The sequence below is a fragment of the Camelina sativa genome, chromosome 10 (genome assembly GCF_000633955.1).
Source record: "Camelina sativa cultivar DH55 chromosome 10, Cs, whole genome shotgun sequence".
Taxonomy (NCBI): Eukaryota; Viridiplantae; Streptophyta; class Magnoliopsida; order Brassicales; family Brassicaceae; genus Camelina; species Camelina sativa.
Window position 1 is genome coordinate 20,214,431 of NC_025694.1, and position 19,990 is coordinate 20,234,420.

At 33.7% G+C, this 19,990-nt stretch overlaps 3 protein-coding genes and 1 non-coding gene across 4 annotated transcripts in view; 3 read left to right on the forward strand and 1 right to left on the reverse strand.

Annotated features, from left to right (window-relative positions):
• On the reverse strand, positions 7,356–7,429 carry TRNAN-GUU. Its single transcript has one exon. It is a non-coding gene; the product is annotated as a tRNA-Asn (tRNA).
• LOC104719453 (putative transcription factor bHLH086) lies at positions 10,305–11,608 on the forward strand. Its single transcript, XM_010437388.1, is given in 7 exon segments — positions 10,305–10,463; positions 10,465–10,570; positions 10,573–10,841; positions 10,943–11,023; positions 11,158–11,223; positions 11,321–11,386; positions 11,489–11,608. Coding segments are annotated over 7 exon segments (867 nt in total).
• Positions 15,734–18,040, forward strand: LOC104719454 (putative aquaporin NIP4-1). The gene is made up of 5 exons (XM_010437389.1): positions 15,734–15,945; positions 16,051–16,275; positions 16,712–16,909; positions 17,464–17,525; positions 17,728–18,040. Exons 1-5 carry the CDS (start codon positions 15,814–15,816, stop codon positions 17,960–17,962), a joined length of 852 nt encoding a protein of 283 aa, XP_010435691.1. The 5' UTR covers positions 15,734–15,813; the 3' UTR covers positions 17,963–18,040.
• The window catches only part of LOC104720540 (probable aquaporin NIP4-2), a 4,737-nt gene continuing 3,411 nt past the window's right edge, over positions 18,665–19,990 (forward strand). Inside the window, exons 1-4 of the mRNA XM_010438431.1 lie at positions 18,665–18,796; positions 18,908–19,132; positions 19,285–19,482; positions 19,601–19,662. Coding sequence (XP_010436733.1) covers positions 18,665–18,796; positions 18,908–19,132; positions 19,285–19,482; positions 19,601–19,662 — 617 coding nt within the window. The remainder of the gene's footprint in view (positions 18,797–18,907; positions 19,133–19,284; positions 19,483–19,600; positions 19,663–19,990) is intronic.

Below are 19,990 nucleotides of genomic sequence, written 5' to 3' on the forward strand. Positions count from 1 at the left end.
CCCCCCCCCCCCCGGCAATTCCATAACAAATAATTCATACTGAATTTCCTTATGACAACTAGAACCACTGGGGAAAGCCGTTATGCAGCCCAAATCACCGTCTCCTCCACCGACGGTTCACTCCTCATTGTTATTTCCATCGTGTTCAAATCCGACCCCAAGTCGGGACATGACCGTCCCCCTGGCTCCACATTCCCAGGTAACTGGCCCTCCTCCGATCTGCCGGAACAACCCCCGTTCTTATTGAATCCATCAGCACGACCAAGAGTCTCCTTCTCCACCCGAAGACGTTTACCATTCACAGACATCTCAATGTCTTCCCGTACTGGACCAAAGATCAGACCCCTCGTGGGCCGAGGGTTTGAATTCTTTTTATGTCGTGGCCCTTTAACCCCACTACTTTGCTTAGGCCCAATTCTACGACTATGGGCCTCAAACTTTTCAGAGCCTTTATTCTCCTGTAAACCCACGCCTTTTAAATTAAAATTAACTTGAGGACCACGCTTTCCTTTCTCGTCTTGATTCTAAACACCTTCGTTTTCCTTATTCTCCACCGAAGGAGTTAATGTCAACACGATATCCTCGGCTGGTGAATCCCTAAGTAAACTACCAAATCTGTTTGATAAAGGAATGTTTCCTACGTCAGTATTCCACAATGGTTCCCGAATATTCTGTCCTCCATTAATGCTAGCCGTTGGTGCCCGACCCACCGTCTCATTCCGCCGATTTGCTTTTCTGACCATCGTAAAGCCATCATCTGACGAAGTTACCGCCTCCGTACTACTCACCACCGCCGGACCATTCACCACCGGAGCCGACACTTTGTCCATTACCAACTTCGGACAAGTATGAACCATATGTCCGTAAAGTCCACAACCCGAACAAATATTTGAGAGGCCTTCATAGGACACAAAGTATTTGGATCCATTAATCATGATCATCCCTTTGAGAGGCTTCTGCAGATTAACTTCCACACATATCCTTGCAAAACGAGCCCTCTCAAAGTTAAAAGTAGTAAGATCCACCCTAATTGGCTTGCTCAATCCTCGTGCAATCCTTATTAGAATCGACTTATGATAAAAGCTCACCGGGATGTTCGATAGCCTAATCCACACTGGTGTGGTAACAATCTCATCCCACGCCGGATCGAACTCCGGTGACCATGCTTGCACCAAGAAATAACTCCCAAATACTTTCCATGGTCCACCAGTTAAAGCCGCCATGTATTCGTCCTCGGTCTCGAACCACATCATGAAGAACTGTTGCAGTAAATCAAGCACGTGCATGGCTCCGAGAGGTTTCCACAACTCCCGCAACTTCCTACTCAAAAAAGATATAGAGACGTGCCTCCCTAATACCTTAACAATCATACATTTCTTCCATATGACGTGCATCACTTCCAACACTTCCTGTCCAATTGTAACTACCGGTTCCCCATCATCCCCATCAGGAAACTCTAACTGAACCCTATCCTCCACAAACACATCATCCAAGATCTCCTCCGGAACAAACATGTCCCCCGCGTTACTCCCAATCACTTTTTGCACCCACAAGCGAGATCCATCCGGAGGATCCTCAGGCGGACGATCCCTTCCCCCCACGTCCAACATCATTGCATCTTGTTCAGTCGGACCAGGAACCCTAGAGTCGCCTTGCGCAGCCATTCAATAAATAAATTCCTTCACATAAATTCTCCTTGTTTTACCTTTTTTTAATATAGATACACATTGTTAAAAAGACTTAGCTAAGTTGAAAAGCCAAACCTAAAAATAGTTTGTGTTTAGAACATTTAGTGTTTTCGGTGATTGAGATAAAGTAATTCTAGACACTCAACGAATATTTTTTAAATGAAATTCTAAATCAAGATCCGTAGGCAGGAACGAAGCAAACAAAAAATTACCACGACCACCTTACAATGATATAATTCACACAAATGGTGAAATGATCCAAAATTAATTATATTACGAAAAATCTTTATGTCGATTTTTTGTTGACAGTATAAAGTATAAACTATGTATGGAGAGTTTACTATCTTTATTATATAAAAAAGATTAAATAGCAAAATTGCGAAACCTTTCAAGAATGTTAGATTATCTTCCAAAAGTACGCTAACCTAATTTTTTTATATTTTAAAGGTAGAGATAAGAATGTATACACATATATTTATAAATTATATGTGAATGAAAAAAAAAAAAATATATATATATATATATATATTCTAAAATGTGAAATTATTAGATTGTAGATTGTAATAATTCGACGCAGGCATGCATGAACGTGAGACAGAGAGGGAGAAACATATCAAAGTCCATTTATATACATGTTTCTGTTTGGTGCTAACAGTACATCTTCATAATTTCAAAAAAAATTTTATTATGTGTTGAGATGTCCTTTTCTCTTTCCTTTTTTAAATATAGCACAGTTGGTCTTTGTTAAGAGTACTTTGTTAATTATCTTTTCCATACGATTAAAAATTTTATTTTAATATTTTGTTATGTTGCGTGTTTTTTTGCCATTTCTCTAATACCTTTTTTTTTTTTTGGTTTTACCTTTTTGCTTTGAAACAGACCAAGGTTAAGCGCTTTGCTTAACAAGTTTAGATCGAGTTTATTATAATTTCTTATATTTTTGTTTATTATATCAACTAATATGGACTATGGTTATATATTTATTTCTATTATGGAGATCGAAGGTTAATGAAATGATCATGGGGTAAATTATGTTTTATTCACTTTGTCTACAACCTAAAAAATATACACACAACCGAAGATCAGTTAAAACTACCATATTCAATAATGATCGAAATCTTATAATAAAATAGAATAAAATTGTGAAAGAGTTAAATATTTTTTTTACTACCATATATTCAAATAGTAAATACTTTTTTGTTTTTACTAATAAAATTGTGAAAGCAAATTGTTTCGTCTAGTTCCCCTATTATTTATGTCTAGTTTATACGTAAAGAAGGCCAAACTCAGTAATTACTTCTACACTATATGAAAAAGTTTTAAATAGTCGTCGCCTTACTTCTACAAAATATTATTACAAATAGTATGGTATCAAGGTAATAATATTAAAATGTAACAAGATAATTGGAACTATATCTCCTACCATCTCGGCAAATCGGAATATTCGAGACCAGCAGCACCGTGCACGGAGGAGCATGTGACAGATTTTATACAGACAGCAAGTCATCAGTTCAATTTTGTTTCATATGATGTCCCCAAAGGGCAAAGGGACCATATCATTTAAACCTAACTACAAAATTTGTATGAGTAAAGGAAGAGTTCCTATTTGTGTGTCCTTTTTTTTCTTTTGTGCAACACTTAAATGACATGAGTTAACATATATAACAAGTAACAAGTGATCCACCCGTTAATTAAAGTAGATATGATCTAGACATAAACTTATTAGATTAGCGAAAAACAATGTCTCTTGTAACAGATGCACTACAAAAAACGAGTGTTCAAGAAAGCGGTCTAGGCGGCCGCCTAGGTGCCGTCTAGGCGCTAGGCGGCCGCCTAGGTGCCGTCTAGGCGCTAGGCGCTTAGCAGATGCCTAGATGACCGCCTAACCCGCTTAAAATTACATACATTTTATTTAATATTTATTTTTGATTTTTAAATTACATATAATTAAATTATTATGTTTTATATCTATATACGTAATTATAAACATTTATATGTTGTTAATATAACTTAAATAAATATATTTTTCTTACTGTTGTTTATAATTTATAAATTTTTTATTTTTATAACATATATTTTAATATAATTATATATATATATATAATGTTTTATGTTGTAAACGCCTAAACCGCCTAAAAACCGTCTAGGCCCCGACTAAGCGTTCTAGACGCTAGGCGTTGGGTCACCGCCTAGATACCGCTTAGCGCTTTCTGCAAAAAACTAGTCGTATTGTATCACTTAATTAGTATTATTTTAAATTACTTTTTAATAATTGTTATAAAAATTATATTTGGACATCAGTTACAATAATCGATATTGTTATTGATTTGTATGACATCATTTCATTATAACTGATGCAAATCTAGATCATTTACATCACTTACTAAATTTTGATACAAATATATAAATTTACCTCACTTAATAAATGACGTATTTATTAATTTATATTAACATCACTTAAAAATGATTCTAATTTCATTTTAAACAATGTTAGTAAAATTATAAAATAAAACTTTTTTGCTTGGATTTAAATTTTAAATTTTGGGTAAAGTTATTAATTTTAATAACTATCGATATATACTAATTTTTTATTCATTAATGATATATATATATATATATATATATATTTATCTTTAAAAAAATTCAATACATAAACAAATTAGTAATAAATAAATTTTAAAAATTTAATTGGAGAACAAAAAGCGAATTAGAAAAAAAGATAATTATACTATTCTTTAATTAATTAAAATTAAAACCTAAATGGATGCCAACCAAAAAAAAAAACCAACCTGTAATGTAGCATGTATCCCACATCGGCTCTACCAAAACAATCTACTCCAAATTGCTTCTATATATATTATCTTCCCTTATTCATACGTTTTTAGTGGGCACAAAACAAATATGATATAAAGATAAATAATTAAAAAATTTACTATAGAAAGAAATGGTTTCAGAATATTTATTTTAACATCAACTTTTCTAAATGATATAAATCTTTTACATTAGTTTTGAAAATTGATGCAAATATTTTATATCAATTTAATAAGAATGATGTAAGACTTACAACATTTTTTGTAAGTGATGTAAATAAACATCGCTTCCACTAATTGAAGTAAATATTTTTTCAACCGATGCAAATTATTTACATCAACAAAATGTAAATCATTTATTTGAGTGATGCAAATTATTTTAACATCATTTAAAAATGATACAAATATATAAAATAAGTGATATAAAATTAAATTTTTTTTGTAGTGATGAATGAAAATGTAAATGATTCAAAATAAACTACTATATCTTTTTTTTGTAATCATAAATTCATAGTATATTTGTTATAATCATAACTAGGTTTTACCCCGTGGTACACCACAGGTCTATAATTTTTTTTGATATAAAATGTAGTTGATTATGCATGAGTTCATTACTTAATTAATAGTATGTGAGAGAAGCACATATTATAATGTTATGTTAGTAATATTAAAATATGGCACTAATATTAACTTGATTAATATAATTTATAATGAGCACATCTTCACATATTCATATTTTGATTCTCAATTGATATTATTGGATTGATAGTGTACATTTAAAGCTAATACAATCTTATCAAATATGTAAATGTTTATTAAACGCAAATTAGATCTTTCCTAAGATGTTTATTAATTTGAATTAGTTGATATATTTTAGGGATGTGATTAAGAGGATGTGATTACAGAATTTGTTCTATTAATTATTTTTGTCAAACTCGGCCCTAAAAATTTGACATTGCAAATTAGATATTTCCTAAGTTTATAAGATGCAAATTAGATATTTCCTAAGTTACAATGAGCATTGATTGGTTGCTATATTATAGGTATGTAATTAATAACAAATCGTCCCAAAATATTCACTATATTAAATAGGATCCAAATAATTGAATCGGTTATAATTTTACTTAAAACCCGACCCGAAGTAGACAAAAAGTGATGACACAAAAATGTACTTCAAATTAAATCAAATAAAATATATATCCGTTTATAAAAATTCAAATCACTTAATATGATAAAAAAAAACTAAATATTCTATTAACTTTATTTTTTAAATAGTAATTAAAAAATTAAATATAAAATTAAATAAAAGTGAAAGGAGAATTATATTTTAATCTAACATATTGATTTAAATTAGGTAGATATATTTTAGGAAATTAATATTAGCATAGAAGAAAATGATTATGTTTGATTGCAAGGATTGTAGAGAATTTAGTTAGGACTTGTTTAAATACAAAGATTAATAGAGAATGACACAAAAATGTACTTAAAAAATGTTAAGATAGATATTGAAAGTTTAATACAGAGGTCAACTAGTCGATAAGTGTACTTTTCAATGAAATTTTTTTTTCATTCATTAGGGTAGTTATATTATTCGATTAACAGAACATGAGAGGAGACCAACATCACATGGTGCATTAATTGTCTAACTATTATTTTTCAATCAAGATTCGGCTAAAGCATACTCCTCGACCAAATGGATTTTTAGAAATCAAATTTTCAGTACATATAATCATGGCACTAGCTATATAAACAATATCAAATGCTTTTTGGCCAGGTAACAACATTAATGTTCGTTCACATGGTAAAATGATTTGAACAGATCACAGCGCCAATGTAATTCTTATAATCACCACTTAAGATTTTTAACGTACATGACTTTGAATTATCTTGCATGTGCATGGATTACATATATTTTATATATGATAAAAGGGTAATTTTTCTAGCTATCATCCAAATTGTATTTTTTCGATGATAGCTAGAAAAGTCAAAACTTACTGAATCTAAAGGGGAAACCTTATAATATAGAAACAAAAAGAAAAGGATGCCAAAAACAACATGAAAGAAAACAAAAAGCTACATTTATTTTTGCGAATACAAACGCCAATATATATCAAAGGAAACAAAAAATGTACCAAGTTATGCCAAAATGGATTCATTAGTACGTTTGATAAAATAAAATAATAAACACTATATACTCGAAATAAAAAATAATATAGAAGTAGACTATTGTTTCGTCTTTTTCGATTTAAAGGCTTATGATGATCACCTATACTTATGTTACTACAATCTAATTAATGTATGTTATCGTGAGTTGGTGACTATGCTTTGATTGTGATGCTAAGAGCCACAAGTTAGTGACCTTCAAATCTGTTCACATTTAATTTATGATAACTACTACTTAACCAACCTAAACATAATTTCCCCACATTTTAATTATTTCTAACGATGATTAGACGTAGCATTGTTGTTTCAATACTGGCATTGAATCATATTTTGGTTTTAAACAGAAAACTTTATCACTTAAATATTATGTTTCTGTGCCCAACGAATTTTTTTTTTAAAAAAAATCCATTGTTCCGTTACAGAACGGACCAAACGTTGTCATTCGAACAATATATATCACTAAATTATAAAAATGCAGAATTATCTAAATATTCATTTGACTAGTAAAATGGTGTCACATATTACAAAAAAAAAAAAATAATAAAAAAAAAAAATTAAAAAAAAAAATAAGAGGAACAAATGCAATTTTGATACACATTTTGGGTCCCTCGCGGGCCTATAATATGCTGTGTATAACATGAATCAGAGTATGGGCTCCCTAAGGCCCAATATCATTGGAAGAGCAAATATAAAACGCTAGAAGGAGGGGTCGAACCTCCGACCTTGTGGTTAACAGCCACACGCTCTAACCAACTGAGCTATTCCAGCTTCTTGTTATAACATCAAACATATATAATATAATTAACACAATATTCCTGTGATTAAGGCAGGGAATTATTAAATCCCAGAAGGTGCAACAAAAGAACAAACTCTGTGAAAGTGTCAAGTACGCAATGTGGTCAAAGGAAATATTTTTGGCTCTATAATTTGAGCCAAAATTATAAACTGTTGTGTTTCGGCCACTCGGCCTAGTTGTGTGATTATGTGGTTCGGAATATCAATAAAACATTGAATATTGTATGATGGTAAGAGTTGGGCCTAACTAAACCTACAAATGTTTATAGATTTTGTGGTGAATTTTATTCCAAAGTTTTTATATGGTTAGTTTGAATCTAATTTTTAGCGATGCATGGGTCTAACCTATCAAAGAATATATATCGATACCTATAACACTAAATGATGCACTGGGGAAAATTGAGAGATGGAAGATTCAGTTAGGATAACACCCAATGTGAAAAGGTTATAGAAAGTACAAACTATGCTTAATTATGGATAATGGATATAGTTGTCTAGATGAAGCGGTAATGAAAAGAACGTAAGAGCATCCAAGAGGAGGAGAACAAATCAAAACCTAATTTTATTAAGATGCATCCAAGAGGAGGAGAACAAATCAAAACCTAATTGTATTAAGATGCATCCAAACTCGCTCTAACATTAGTTTTTGTGAGTCATACTTAAAAGTTTGTAGACTTTGGTTTGAACTCAAAGCTTATTGAATGGTAGTGCAATTCAATTACCGTTAATGAAACGACGTTGTTTTAGTTGGTTAGACTCGTTTGTGTAAAAATTAGTCATTTTACCTATCCATGTGGCATTGTAGTCAGCGACACTAACAATTTAAACTAATGACATCTATAAATTTGTAGGTTTTAATGTCACCACTCTTTTTGTAAACCCAAACCGACATATAATTTTGTTTAATTGTAAAATCTAAACTCTAAACTTTAACCATTCTTTTGTAAACCCAAACCGACATATAATTTCATTTAATTGTAAAATCTAAACCCTAAATTCTAACCACTCTTTTGTAAACCCAAACCGACACATAATTGTGTTTAATTGTAAAAACTAAACCCTAACCACTTTTTTGTAAACCCGAACCGACATACGATTTCGTTTGATTGTAAAATCCAAACTCTAATCATTATTTTATAAACCTAAACCAACATAATTTCCTTAATAAAAAATCTACAGAATTGGTTTCTTTAACTTGTTTTGTCTTTTTATTTTAGTTTTGATTTATTTTATAAATATGATATGACATGAAAGTTTATTGTATTTTGATTGGTTAATAAAGAAGGGGTGAATGAGAGTGGATGAATGAGAGTGGTTCACCCCCTAGGGGTGAACCCAAAAAATTTTCATTAGATATAGTTTGAGGAATAATATTTTGTTATAAAATAAGTTTCAACTTTATATGTAAAAATTCAATGAATTTAATACTCTTTCTGTTTTGTTGTAAATCGATGTCTCCGATTTATCCCAAGACTCGATTCACAGATCTTAAAGCAACATAAACGAGGACGTGAAGGAGAGGATAACTTTGGAGTCATGACGGAGATGAGAGAGAGAGACGCGGCGGAGGTGGGGAAGCCTCTTGTGGGTCTAGATAATCATGTTATGGCTGTGGAAAGCTTCTCTAGTTATGGGAGAACAGATCAAAGTGAACAGAGCTGAAGAGGACAAAGAAAGTGAAAGAAGGTTGGAGATAGAGGCAGTGTGGAGGAGCCGAATTTAGAGGCTCCCCAGCCCCGGATCTTATATTGGTTCGAAAATATGATTATACTGGCGTGTTCTCCATCAAGCCAAGAGTCCATAGCATCTGAAATAGCTTCATTCGGTGTTGATCTCGAGGAGTAATGTTCGTTGCTTCCTGGACAAGTACTTCGCTGAAACTGTGAAATCTGGCTAAGTATGAACCCTAGAAAATGTTCCGAGATGGCTCTTTCTAGGCGGCTTTGGGGTTTCAAAACATTTCTGATCGAGAAGAAATTTGGTGGAGAGACTCGTGATAGTACGGGCTCCATATCCAACGGTGGAACTTTGATTTGAACGGTTAGTTTGTGAATAATTAGAGTGTTTATATAAGCTTTTGTATGGATTGAATTGTGTTAAGTTGTGTTATTGGTTGAACCAACAAGCTCGGTTTGAGCTGAAACCTCTATAAGATTATGAAGAAAGATCATGGTGGTTGTAGAACCAAGTTAGAGTTAAGACGGTGAATCGATGGATTCATCGGAGAAGTGTTTCCGTGGCTGGACGGAATGAAGTATTCCAGCCCACCTCTCTTGTTACTCGGTCGCTATGGGTGGTTGGTTGTGCGACTCAGTAACTAGATGAGATGGTGTTTGGGATACATGTTTAGGTGGCTTGTTTGGGTGGATCATGAAGTGGCCAGTTGGAGGAGTAATCGGAGTCTATAAATGTAAAATGCTTGTGGAGCTGAAGTACGTTTGTATGATTACTGTTAGTAGGTGCAGAGTATGAGAAAGTTTCCTCTAGCTAGTTGGGTGGATCAAAGCAGCTGGTTGTCTTGTCAGAATTATGGGGTTCCGGTGAGATTGTTTCACATGTGTTCGGTGTAAGGATTGGGAATCTCACGCCAGCTTCTTTTCTGAATTGTTTTAACTCTAATAGAAATAAGAATTTTTTTCTAAATATATCAAAATGTCATCATTTTCTCTTAAAATATTAGAAAGAGTAATCAAAGAACTGGTTATATAAACCTTTATGGTAACTAACTTCACAAATGTTTTCTCTCTTTCCTTACCAATCATTACCTTCGAGAGCAAAACCTTAGACATAAAACATTTAACACCTAACTTACTAGAACATCTCACTAGAACACCCTATATTTAACACAATGTCACTCATTAACAACCATGACAATGAGCCTATTTACATCTCTAACCCAAATTCTTCAGAAGATCTCTCTTCACCGGAGACTTGGGGATTAGACGGAGAAGCTTCAGCTTCAAGCAATAGCACCATAAATTCCGATCATCAACGTAATCAAGGGTTTGCTTTTTTATCCTTCCGATGAAACCATTGAGGATCATAATTCTTTGATGGATTTCAACACTTCGTCATTCTTTAGCTTTGACCATCACCGAAGCTTTCTCCCTCCCACGATAGCGCCTTCTCGGTCTTGGACGGGAACATGAGCTACAGCTACACAGGTTGGAGTCAACAAATAGAACGCATTAGCCCTAAAGTCATAAAAGGTTCAAATTGCTTTGAAACAATGAGCAGCTTCGGATTGATTTCAAATTCTGCGCGTAAACCGGCTACAGACCATAGCAATGGAGACTGGTTATATTGTGATTCAACCCTTGTAAACACTGATTCGATGGTCGAGTCGGCATCCCCTAAACCGCCTGGAAATAAACGTCCTTCTACAGTAATAATTACTAACTCCAAATTAAGATTTATGATTAATCTTTCTCATATATGGTTAAGATCACTTGACGATGTTAAATGGTTACGTCTAATGATCTATAGGGAGAGAATACTCAAGCTTCACAGAAGGCCAAGACTATGGCAACAACTCCACCGAAAGATCCACAAAGCCTAGCAGCCAAGGTTTTTTTTTTGGTTCCTGATCAATATTTATTGACAATAAGGCTCTTTTAAATTTTAAAATTAGTTTAGAAATTTAAAATTATAAATAAGTGTTTTTGTCGATTCACCAATACGAATATATGTTTCCTGTCTAGAATCGACGAGAAAGGATAAGCGAACGCCTCAAAGTATTGTAAGAACTTGTACCTAATGGTACCAAGGTATAATACGTATAAAAGTAACATCATAATTTCAAACCTAGAGTAGTAAAGATCTCATGTACTAATGATTTTGATCTTTATGGTGGTTTTTTTGTAGGTTGATTTGGTGACTATGCTTGAGAAAGCAATTGGCTATGTCAAGTTTCTCCAACTACAAGTTAAGGTATAGATTCATCTTAACAAACCTTCTATCATTTATACTACCAGAAGCAATGTTATATATTATTAGGGTTTATCAAATAACATTACTTTAATATTTTGATAGGTACTTGCAGCCAATGAGTTTTGGCTGACACAAGGAAGAAAAGCTCCGGACATTTCTCAAGTTAAAGAAGCTATTGACGCAATCCTCTCATCATCCCAACGATATAGGAACTCGAACTAGCTAGTGAAGGAAATAGCAAAATAATTTGCCGACGATTCATCACATCTGAATTGGGTTTCAAAAAAGAATTATTCTAATTAACGTTAAGTTGTCTGCAAATCAAGAAGCTAAGTTATGGATTCTTTTTATTATGTAAGAGTGAGAGCCACCACATTGAAGTCACTGATGATATGTCATACAGTCGGTCCACACGAGGATGGAATCTTTATATATACCCCTATGTTAATTTGTATCTTTCTACTTAATTTGTATATTTTTGTTATTCCCTAGCCATATGCCGATATGCGTAATGTGATGCTGCAAAATATTGGATCTTTCTGAATTGGGTTTCACTTTGAGGAAATTTTTTATGTTTTCAGTATTTTGACTCAGTTCTCGTTTATTAATTGAAGTATGTTAGCTAGAGTAGATAAAATATTGGATAAAACTCAACACTACTTATTTTTCTCTTAACTTCAACACTTAACTTATTTCGTTATATATAAATATTTGATACAAGAATAGAAACTTTTGATTATTAGCCAAGATTACCTAAACTCTAAAGTATCAATAAGCCAAAAAAGCAATAAACAACAACTTTGGTTAACTCATTGGAAGACATACTTAAGATCTCGATGATCATCCCAAGGTCAAATCGTTAGGGATACGCGCTCGATATATTATGATTTATGAATAATTTCTACTATAAGTTGCGCAAAACAAAAACAAAAAAAACATATTACAAATTATGTTAAGTAACCCACATTGAATCCAAATTTAGCGCTGTACTTGTAATTGTGTACTTGCATTAGTTATGTAGTTGTATAACTTATATTAAGTGAATAAGACAAAAGAAGTTATTGGATAATTAATCCACAGATCTTTAAAGTAGATCATTACAAACAAAACTTCAACAATTCAATATACTAAAATTTTCGATGGAGTCTACTTATACGTCAAAACTTAATTAATTAGTTTTGTGGATATTCCTTCGAAAGTTCTCTTGTTAACTACTTGGTAAAAATTTTAATTTGTTTGTATGTCTCCATGATAAGGGACACTATTAAAAAAAAAATAAAAAAAAAATAATAATAATGGACATGTGATATTTCTATACATACGCCAGATCACTTCATGCATAAACTATTTGTAAATTACATATATAATTTTCCTAACAATATTTGTCTGTAGCGTTTTAGGTACCAATGATTAAGTAATCAAGATATGAATTTCTTTTTTTGGTAAAAAAGATATATATATATATATATATATATATATAAATGGGTAAATTAGTTCACTGAACACAAAAACTATAGAAGAAAATAACCAACTATTTGAAAAAATTAAGAATTTAGAATTAGGGACAGAGTAAATTACCAATGTAGTATTGGTTGATGGTGGTGATGGTGGCCGGCCAGCGAAAGTAGCCAGCGGAGGTGGCCGGCGGAGGTATCCGGCGGAGGTGGCCTGTGGGGATGGCCGACGGAGATAGTCGTCAGAGTTGGTCGCCGGCGATGGTCGCTGGAGTTGGTCGCCGGAGATGGTTGCCGGAAAAAGTCGCCAGAATTGGTCGCCGGAGATGGTGGCCGGAAAAAGTAACCGGAGACGTTCGCTGGAATTGGTCACCAAAGTTGGTCGTCGGAGAAGGTCGCCGGAGAATGTCGTCAGAGATGGTGGCCGGAGAAGGTCACCAGAGGTGGCGGTGGCCGGAGGTCGGAGGTGGCGGTGACTGGTGACCGGAGGTGGTGGCGGCCGGTGATGGATGCTGAAGGAAATCTAAACCCTAGAAGTTAATACATTGAGAACCCTAGTGGTGATGGTGATAAAGAGGTGGTGGTGGTGGTAGGAGGTAAAGGTGATGGTGGCAAGGTGGTAAGGGTAATGGTTATGGGAAGGTTAAAATAGTATATAATATAGATAATATAGAGTATATTACCTTTCATTGGTTAGAGTAGTTAGTTAATGAATTATAATTTTTTTGGACCTTATTTATGCCAATTTCTCTATATAGATATGAATTCTTATCTCTCGAAGAAGCGTTCGCCCTAGCCGTCAATCAACATTTGCTCTCCGATGGTCGACGATGTTGGGTTTCCACGGCACCATCGTCGGTTCCAGTTTCTTCTAGTTGTCGTTTGTCCTTGTTTTTCTTTCTAGCTTGTCAAACCTCAGCTTCGTCGTCTCCACCCTTTGTCCATTCCTATCGGTGGTGGTAGTACTTTCCGGCGTGGTGACTATCTTGGAGGATTGGTGGCCGATTGTTGATGTTCGAAAGTGGATCTACCCCCCGGTGGCTCCTTCTCGTCTTTCCGATATGGTCGTGGAGGTTTCAGGTTCCCGATCTGGTTCTATTGTCTCGACATTCTAGTTCATCGGCTCTGTTCTTGTTTGATTGTGAGTCGGTGGTGACTTGTCGCATGTTCCGGTTGCTTTCGAGATGAATCTGAAGAGCTTTTTCTTGGATTTTTCTGGCTTTGTGGTGGTGTTGTCTCGTCTGAGGCTTCTATTTAGTCAGCTTCTTGTATCCCTGATTTCGCATTGAAGTTCTCTTTGGTTTTGCGACAACGGCCTCATTGTTTTTGGGTTCCTCCTCTTTTGGTTGTGTTGAGTGACTTGGCTTTGGTTTTATGTTGTTTGATCGCTTATGTCTTTCTTTGTTTAGGACGGTCTAATCGTTTGGTTTAGGCTAGATCTTTGGAATTAGAGGTCCTTAATCTACAGGTTGGCCTTTTCGTGCAATCCGGTATCAGCTCTTTTGTGGCCTCTCTTCTTTGATTTGGTTGTTAGCCTGGTTGACTTGTTCTGCTACGGTAATCTGTCTTGGATTACGCTTGTGGTTTGTCTCTGATTGCCCTCCTACGGTATTCAATCGGGTTCCTCTTATTGCAAAGCGTGGATGGTTCAGTTTACCCACTTGTTTGGGTTTCCTCCGGTTTTGCTAGAAGGTTGGTTTGGTCGTCTTCCTTAAGCTAGTGCGTCCATTTTCCTTTGTCAAATTCTCTGTCAGACTCCGCGATTCGTTCTACTTCAACTCGCCTTCTCCGTGGTTTCCTTGTTTGGATTTATTTGGGACTATGCCATTTGTGCTTCATTCAGGTTATGTAGTTTTTCTGTATAAGTTTTCATTGTTTGGATGTAATTTCCCTTTTTTGGACTGTAGTTTATGGGGATATTTTGTTTTTCCTCCAGCTTAGTGTTTTAAAAACGCATTTCACCCTTACTCCGATTCGTATTTTTCATAGAGAAATCTCTGATACTTTACAATCGTATCTTATAATAGAAAATCTTGAAACGAAAAAAAAAAAATATATATATATATATATATATATATATATATATATATATATATGAATTCTTGAATTGGTTTTGGCAAGTATGACAAAGCCATGTCGTTTTGACAGTTGTCTCGCGCATTATTTTGCTAGGAAGATAGATAAGGTTTGCCGTAAAGTTGACTTAGAGAAAAGTCTTGTGTTGTTTGTATCGAAAGTTAATCTATATGAAAAAAATATGATGACACCACAATCTCATAAAAACTGCAATTTTGATACTCATTCACATAACATGATTTCTCAAAATTAACCTTGTTGGAAGAAAAGAGGGCTCACTGTTTTTATCTTCTTTATAGCTCTTTGAATTTCGATGGATTATTGAATTAATAAGTGGAAGTCTTGACTTTGTTTTATACATAGAATCGAATGATAATTGTCAACGAAGAAAAATGTCACATATATTATACCAAATAATAGATTTGTTTTTATGTTTCGGATACGTACTCTTTAAAATTTATAACATCCTGCTGACACTCATGTTTACTATAATTTTGCACTCATGTTTAAAAGTGGTTTAAATAAATTTCTATTAACAGGTCTACGTAGATAGGGGAGTTCTCCTATAAATCTGCAACTCAAAGCTAAACTCCTTAATTAGCCTTTTTGCCTCTTTCACCCATCTCCACATAACGCTAAGTCTGATCCTACTTTTCATCTATTACATCCAATCACAGCTCTCATTATTTTAACTCATTAGATTTAATTCATTCCTTTTGTGATTGGTTCAAATAATATTTCACATAAATAAATAAATAAAATTACTCTCCAAATTTTCTAACCACTAAAAATTTTTCATTTTCGTTTTTATCTCAAATAATAATCTCTCTACTCAACTTTTTTCTTTCAAAAAAATTTTGTCTCTAAAATTATTCCATCAGAAAAGTATCCATAAAAATGTCTTCCCATAGTGATGAAATCGAAGAAGAACAAATATCAAGGATTGAGAAAGGCAAAGGCAAAGATTGCCATGCAGGAATCGAGACGGTCATATGTACTTCTCCCAGCATTGTCTGCCTTACCCAAAAGGTTAAAAGAAAACCTAAACTTATTTGTTTTATCGCATAGTTATAATGATAATAAGTATTTTTGCCAAATTGGTTTATGTTTTTTTTCTTTTGAAATTGATTACAGTTGATAGCGGAGATGATTGGGACGTATTTTATAGTATTCTCTGGTTGTGGAGTGGTGGTAGTGAATGTGTTGTATGGTGGAACAGTAACGTTTCCAGGAATCTGTGTAACTTGGGGTCTCATTGTTATGGTCATGATTTACTCTACCGGTCACATATCCGGTGCACATTTTAACCCTGCCGTTACCGTCACTTTCGCCATTTTCCGGCGGTTCCCTTGGTATCAGGTCACTACACTCTCTAATTCTCTATCTCTACATTGAACAAGATCTACGATTTTTTCAGAAACAAGAATTACTTCGTGGTGTTTATCCGAATGTGAAGAAAATGAGTTATCAAAAATAAAAAAGTGAATTGACAAAAAAAAAGAAAAAGAAAAAACATTTGCATTCTTTTATATAATATAAACGCAAACTTGTAGCTATTCCAAAATTAAAAGCAAAATGGTAGCAGATCTGTATGTAGAGATCGGATCATCGACATATGCTAAAGACATTGCATGGCTTGATCGTAGCAATTTCGTAGTTACTTTTTGCAATATTTTCGAACAATGTGTGATGTAGTTTAATTAATATGAGTTTATAAAGTGCAAAAAAAAAAAAAAATGAATCTAATTGTATGATGTTCTTTTTTAATGAATAAATTGTATGATGTTCTGAGCAGGTACCATTGTATATAGGTGCACAATTTGCGGGATCGTTACTAGCGAGTTTGACACTAAGACTAATGTTCAAAGTCACACCCGAAGCTTTCTTTGGAACCACTCCGGCTGATTCACCTGCACGAGCACTCGCAGCAGAAATTATCATCTCATTCCTCCTCATGTTTGTTATCTCCGGCGTAGCCACTGATAATCGCGCCGTAAGTAAAATATTCATATTGGTAAATCATTATAACCAAAAAATGGACACAAAATTTATTTAAGACATTATTTAAAAAAAAAATCAACGGTTGGAATTGCTTGCTATTCAATATTAATATTCTCTAATAACCTCTGATCAGTATATTATTTTGGGGCAAGGTAACTACATTAGGTTATAATTTTAGTCATATTTTGTTTTGAAATATTTTTAAGATCGTGGTATATATAATACTTATGGCGAAAAAAGGAAACACTAATAAGGCAAGAAATATTTTATTTTGTACAAAACTACTAGAACGATGAAATTCCTTTAAAAAAAAAAGAATTTTTCTTGTGGAGTCGAAAAAAAAGTATTAACACATAAATCAAAATTTCACAAAACTTATGACTTGTAAAAATTTTAGGTGATTTTATCATTTAGCAAGTTAATGAGACCTTATTCATAATGGGTAGTCTGAGTACTTCTTTTGAGAACACTTGTTTCATTTGAACTCGCTAGTGCATATTCTAAATTTCTTATTTTGTTGGATTGTTTATAATATGCTTTAAACAGGTCGGAGAATTAGCTGGAATTGCAGTTGGGATGACTATAATGTTGAACGTCTTTGTGGCCGGGTAAAAATACTCATTCTCTATATTTAGACAACCAACATAATTCATAAAATTCGTGGTTTCCAAATTTCCATTTTATACATAATATTATTAATAATAAAACTTCATATAGTATAACATGAATGATTTTATATGCTTTCGGATTTGGTTTTTATTTCTGATTAAAATTTTGGTTTATCTTATATCATATGTTAAAAAATGACAGACCAGTGTCGGGAGCATCAATGAATCCAGCGCGAAGTCTAGGACCAGCATTAGTGATGGGAGTATATAAACACATATGGGTTTACATTGTTGGTCCTGTCCTCGGAGTCATGTCCGGAGGTTTTGTTTATAACCTTATCAGATTTACCGATAAGCCACTCCGAGAACTCACTAAGAGCGCTTCTTTCCTCCGTAGCATTTCCCCAAGCCACAAAGCTTCTAGTTCTAAGAGCTAATCTTTATTCTCTCAGTGTTATCTTATTGGGTTACTCTTTTTCTTTTGAATAATTGTATTCTTCTGTTAACTTAACATTAGTTTAATCTAACATATACTCAGTTATTCAAAAATAACACGTAAATGAAATAAGCCTAAAAACAAAAATAACTTATATGATTAAAGAACAGTAAATTATTAACTAGTAAAACCGAACATGGAAGTTTTTTTCGGAGTGAATCGGTTGGGTTTGGTTGTTTCGGTTTAAAACCAAACAGCTAAGATGATAAGATTGGTTCGGTTCAGCCAAAATTAGGCTATCCAATGCAATTACTAATTTTCTTTAACAGGTCAACGTAGTAAATTTTCTTTTTTTGGGCAGATAGGTCAACATAGTAATTGAAGAAAGACAATAACGCATACAAAACAAACATCGAAGTCCCTATTTGACTCCTTTAACTGTTACAAATCATTGCCACTCTTTTTGACCCATTTCAACATAACATTCAAAGCCTGTTTCTCTATTTTCATATAATACATCTAATTACAGCTCTAGTACTGTTCCAACTCACATCCAGTCATTAATTTCAACTAATTTCTGTTTTCACATGTATAAAAACTCTTTAATCTTCTCTAACAACAAAAACAAATATTTTCAATTTTCTCCTGAAAGAAAAATCTCCACCTTTTTCTCTTATCAAAATATAAATTCGTCCAGAAAAAAATGACTTCGCATTGTCAAGAAATCGAAGAAGAACAAATGTCAAGGATTGAGAAAGGCGACGGCAATGGTTGCCATGGAGGTATCGAGACGGTCATATGTACTTCTCCCGGCATTGTTTGCCTTACCCAAAAGGTAACAGAACAATAACTATATGTTCTATTATTTGTATTAATGCATATCTAAACAATGCTAATAAATATTTGTTTATGCTTTTTTTTCTTATTATTAAAAAATTGATTACAGTTGATAGCAGAGATAATTGGGACGTATTTCATAATATTCTCTGGATGTGGAGTGGTGGTAGTGAATGTTTTGTACGATGGGATAGTTACGTTTCCGGGTATTTGTGTGACTTGGGGTCTCATTGTTATGGTCATGATTTACTCTACCGGTCACATTTCCGGTGCACATTTTAACCCGGCCGTCACCGTCACTTTTGCCGTTTTCCGGCGGTTTCCTTGGTATCAGGTAAATACTCTTATCTACCCCCTTTTTTCAGTATGATCTAAATTGTTTCAAAACGTAACGTTCCGTCCCACGCTAAAATCTTAATGTATATATGATTTGATATTTGATAACTGAATAACGTATATACGATTGTATAATTATGTTTTGGGCAGGTACCATTGTATATAGGTGCACAACTTACGGGATCGTTACTAGCGAGTTTGACACTGAAACTAATGTTCACATTGACACCCAAAGCTTTCTTTGGAACAACTCCGAGTGATTCATCGGGACAAGCACTTGTTGCAGAAATCATTATCTCATTCCTCCTCATGTTTGTTATTTCTGGCGTTGCCACCGATAGTCGTGCGGTTAGTGTTTTCTATATCATCCTTTTTTTTTGTTTCAACTAGCTACTGCATATATTTTAAGAATATTCATAAGTGGAAGTTTTTACGTTATTGAACTGTTCTTAAATTTTTTTGACAGACCGGAGAACTAGCTGGGATTGCCGTGGGGATGACTATAATTTTGAACGTTTTTGTTGCCGGGTAAAAACCAAATTACTAAATAACAGATTCTTTATTTAACAATTACTTCATATACTATAGGAAATATTAATTAATTTGGGTTTTGATTATTATTATTATTATTAGACCTATATCGGGAGCATCGATGAATCCAGCAAGAAGTCTAGGGCCAGCAATCGTCACTACAACAAATATGTACATTGTTAGCATGAGAGAAACGCTATAATATGTAATTCATAGCTCTTTTACAAACGCTATGTTAGGCCACTGTTATTGTAGGTACCTCACATATGATAGCACAGAATTCGTATGCTATGATATAGTATTATACCATAGCAGTACAGAAATG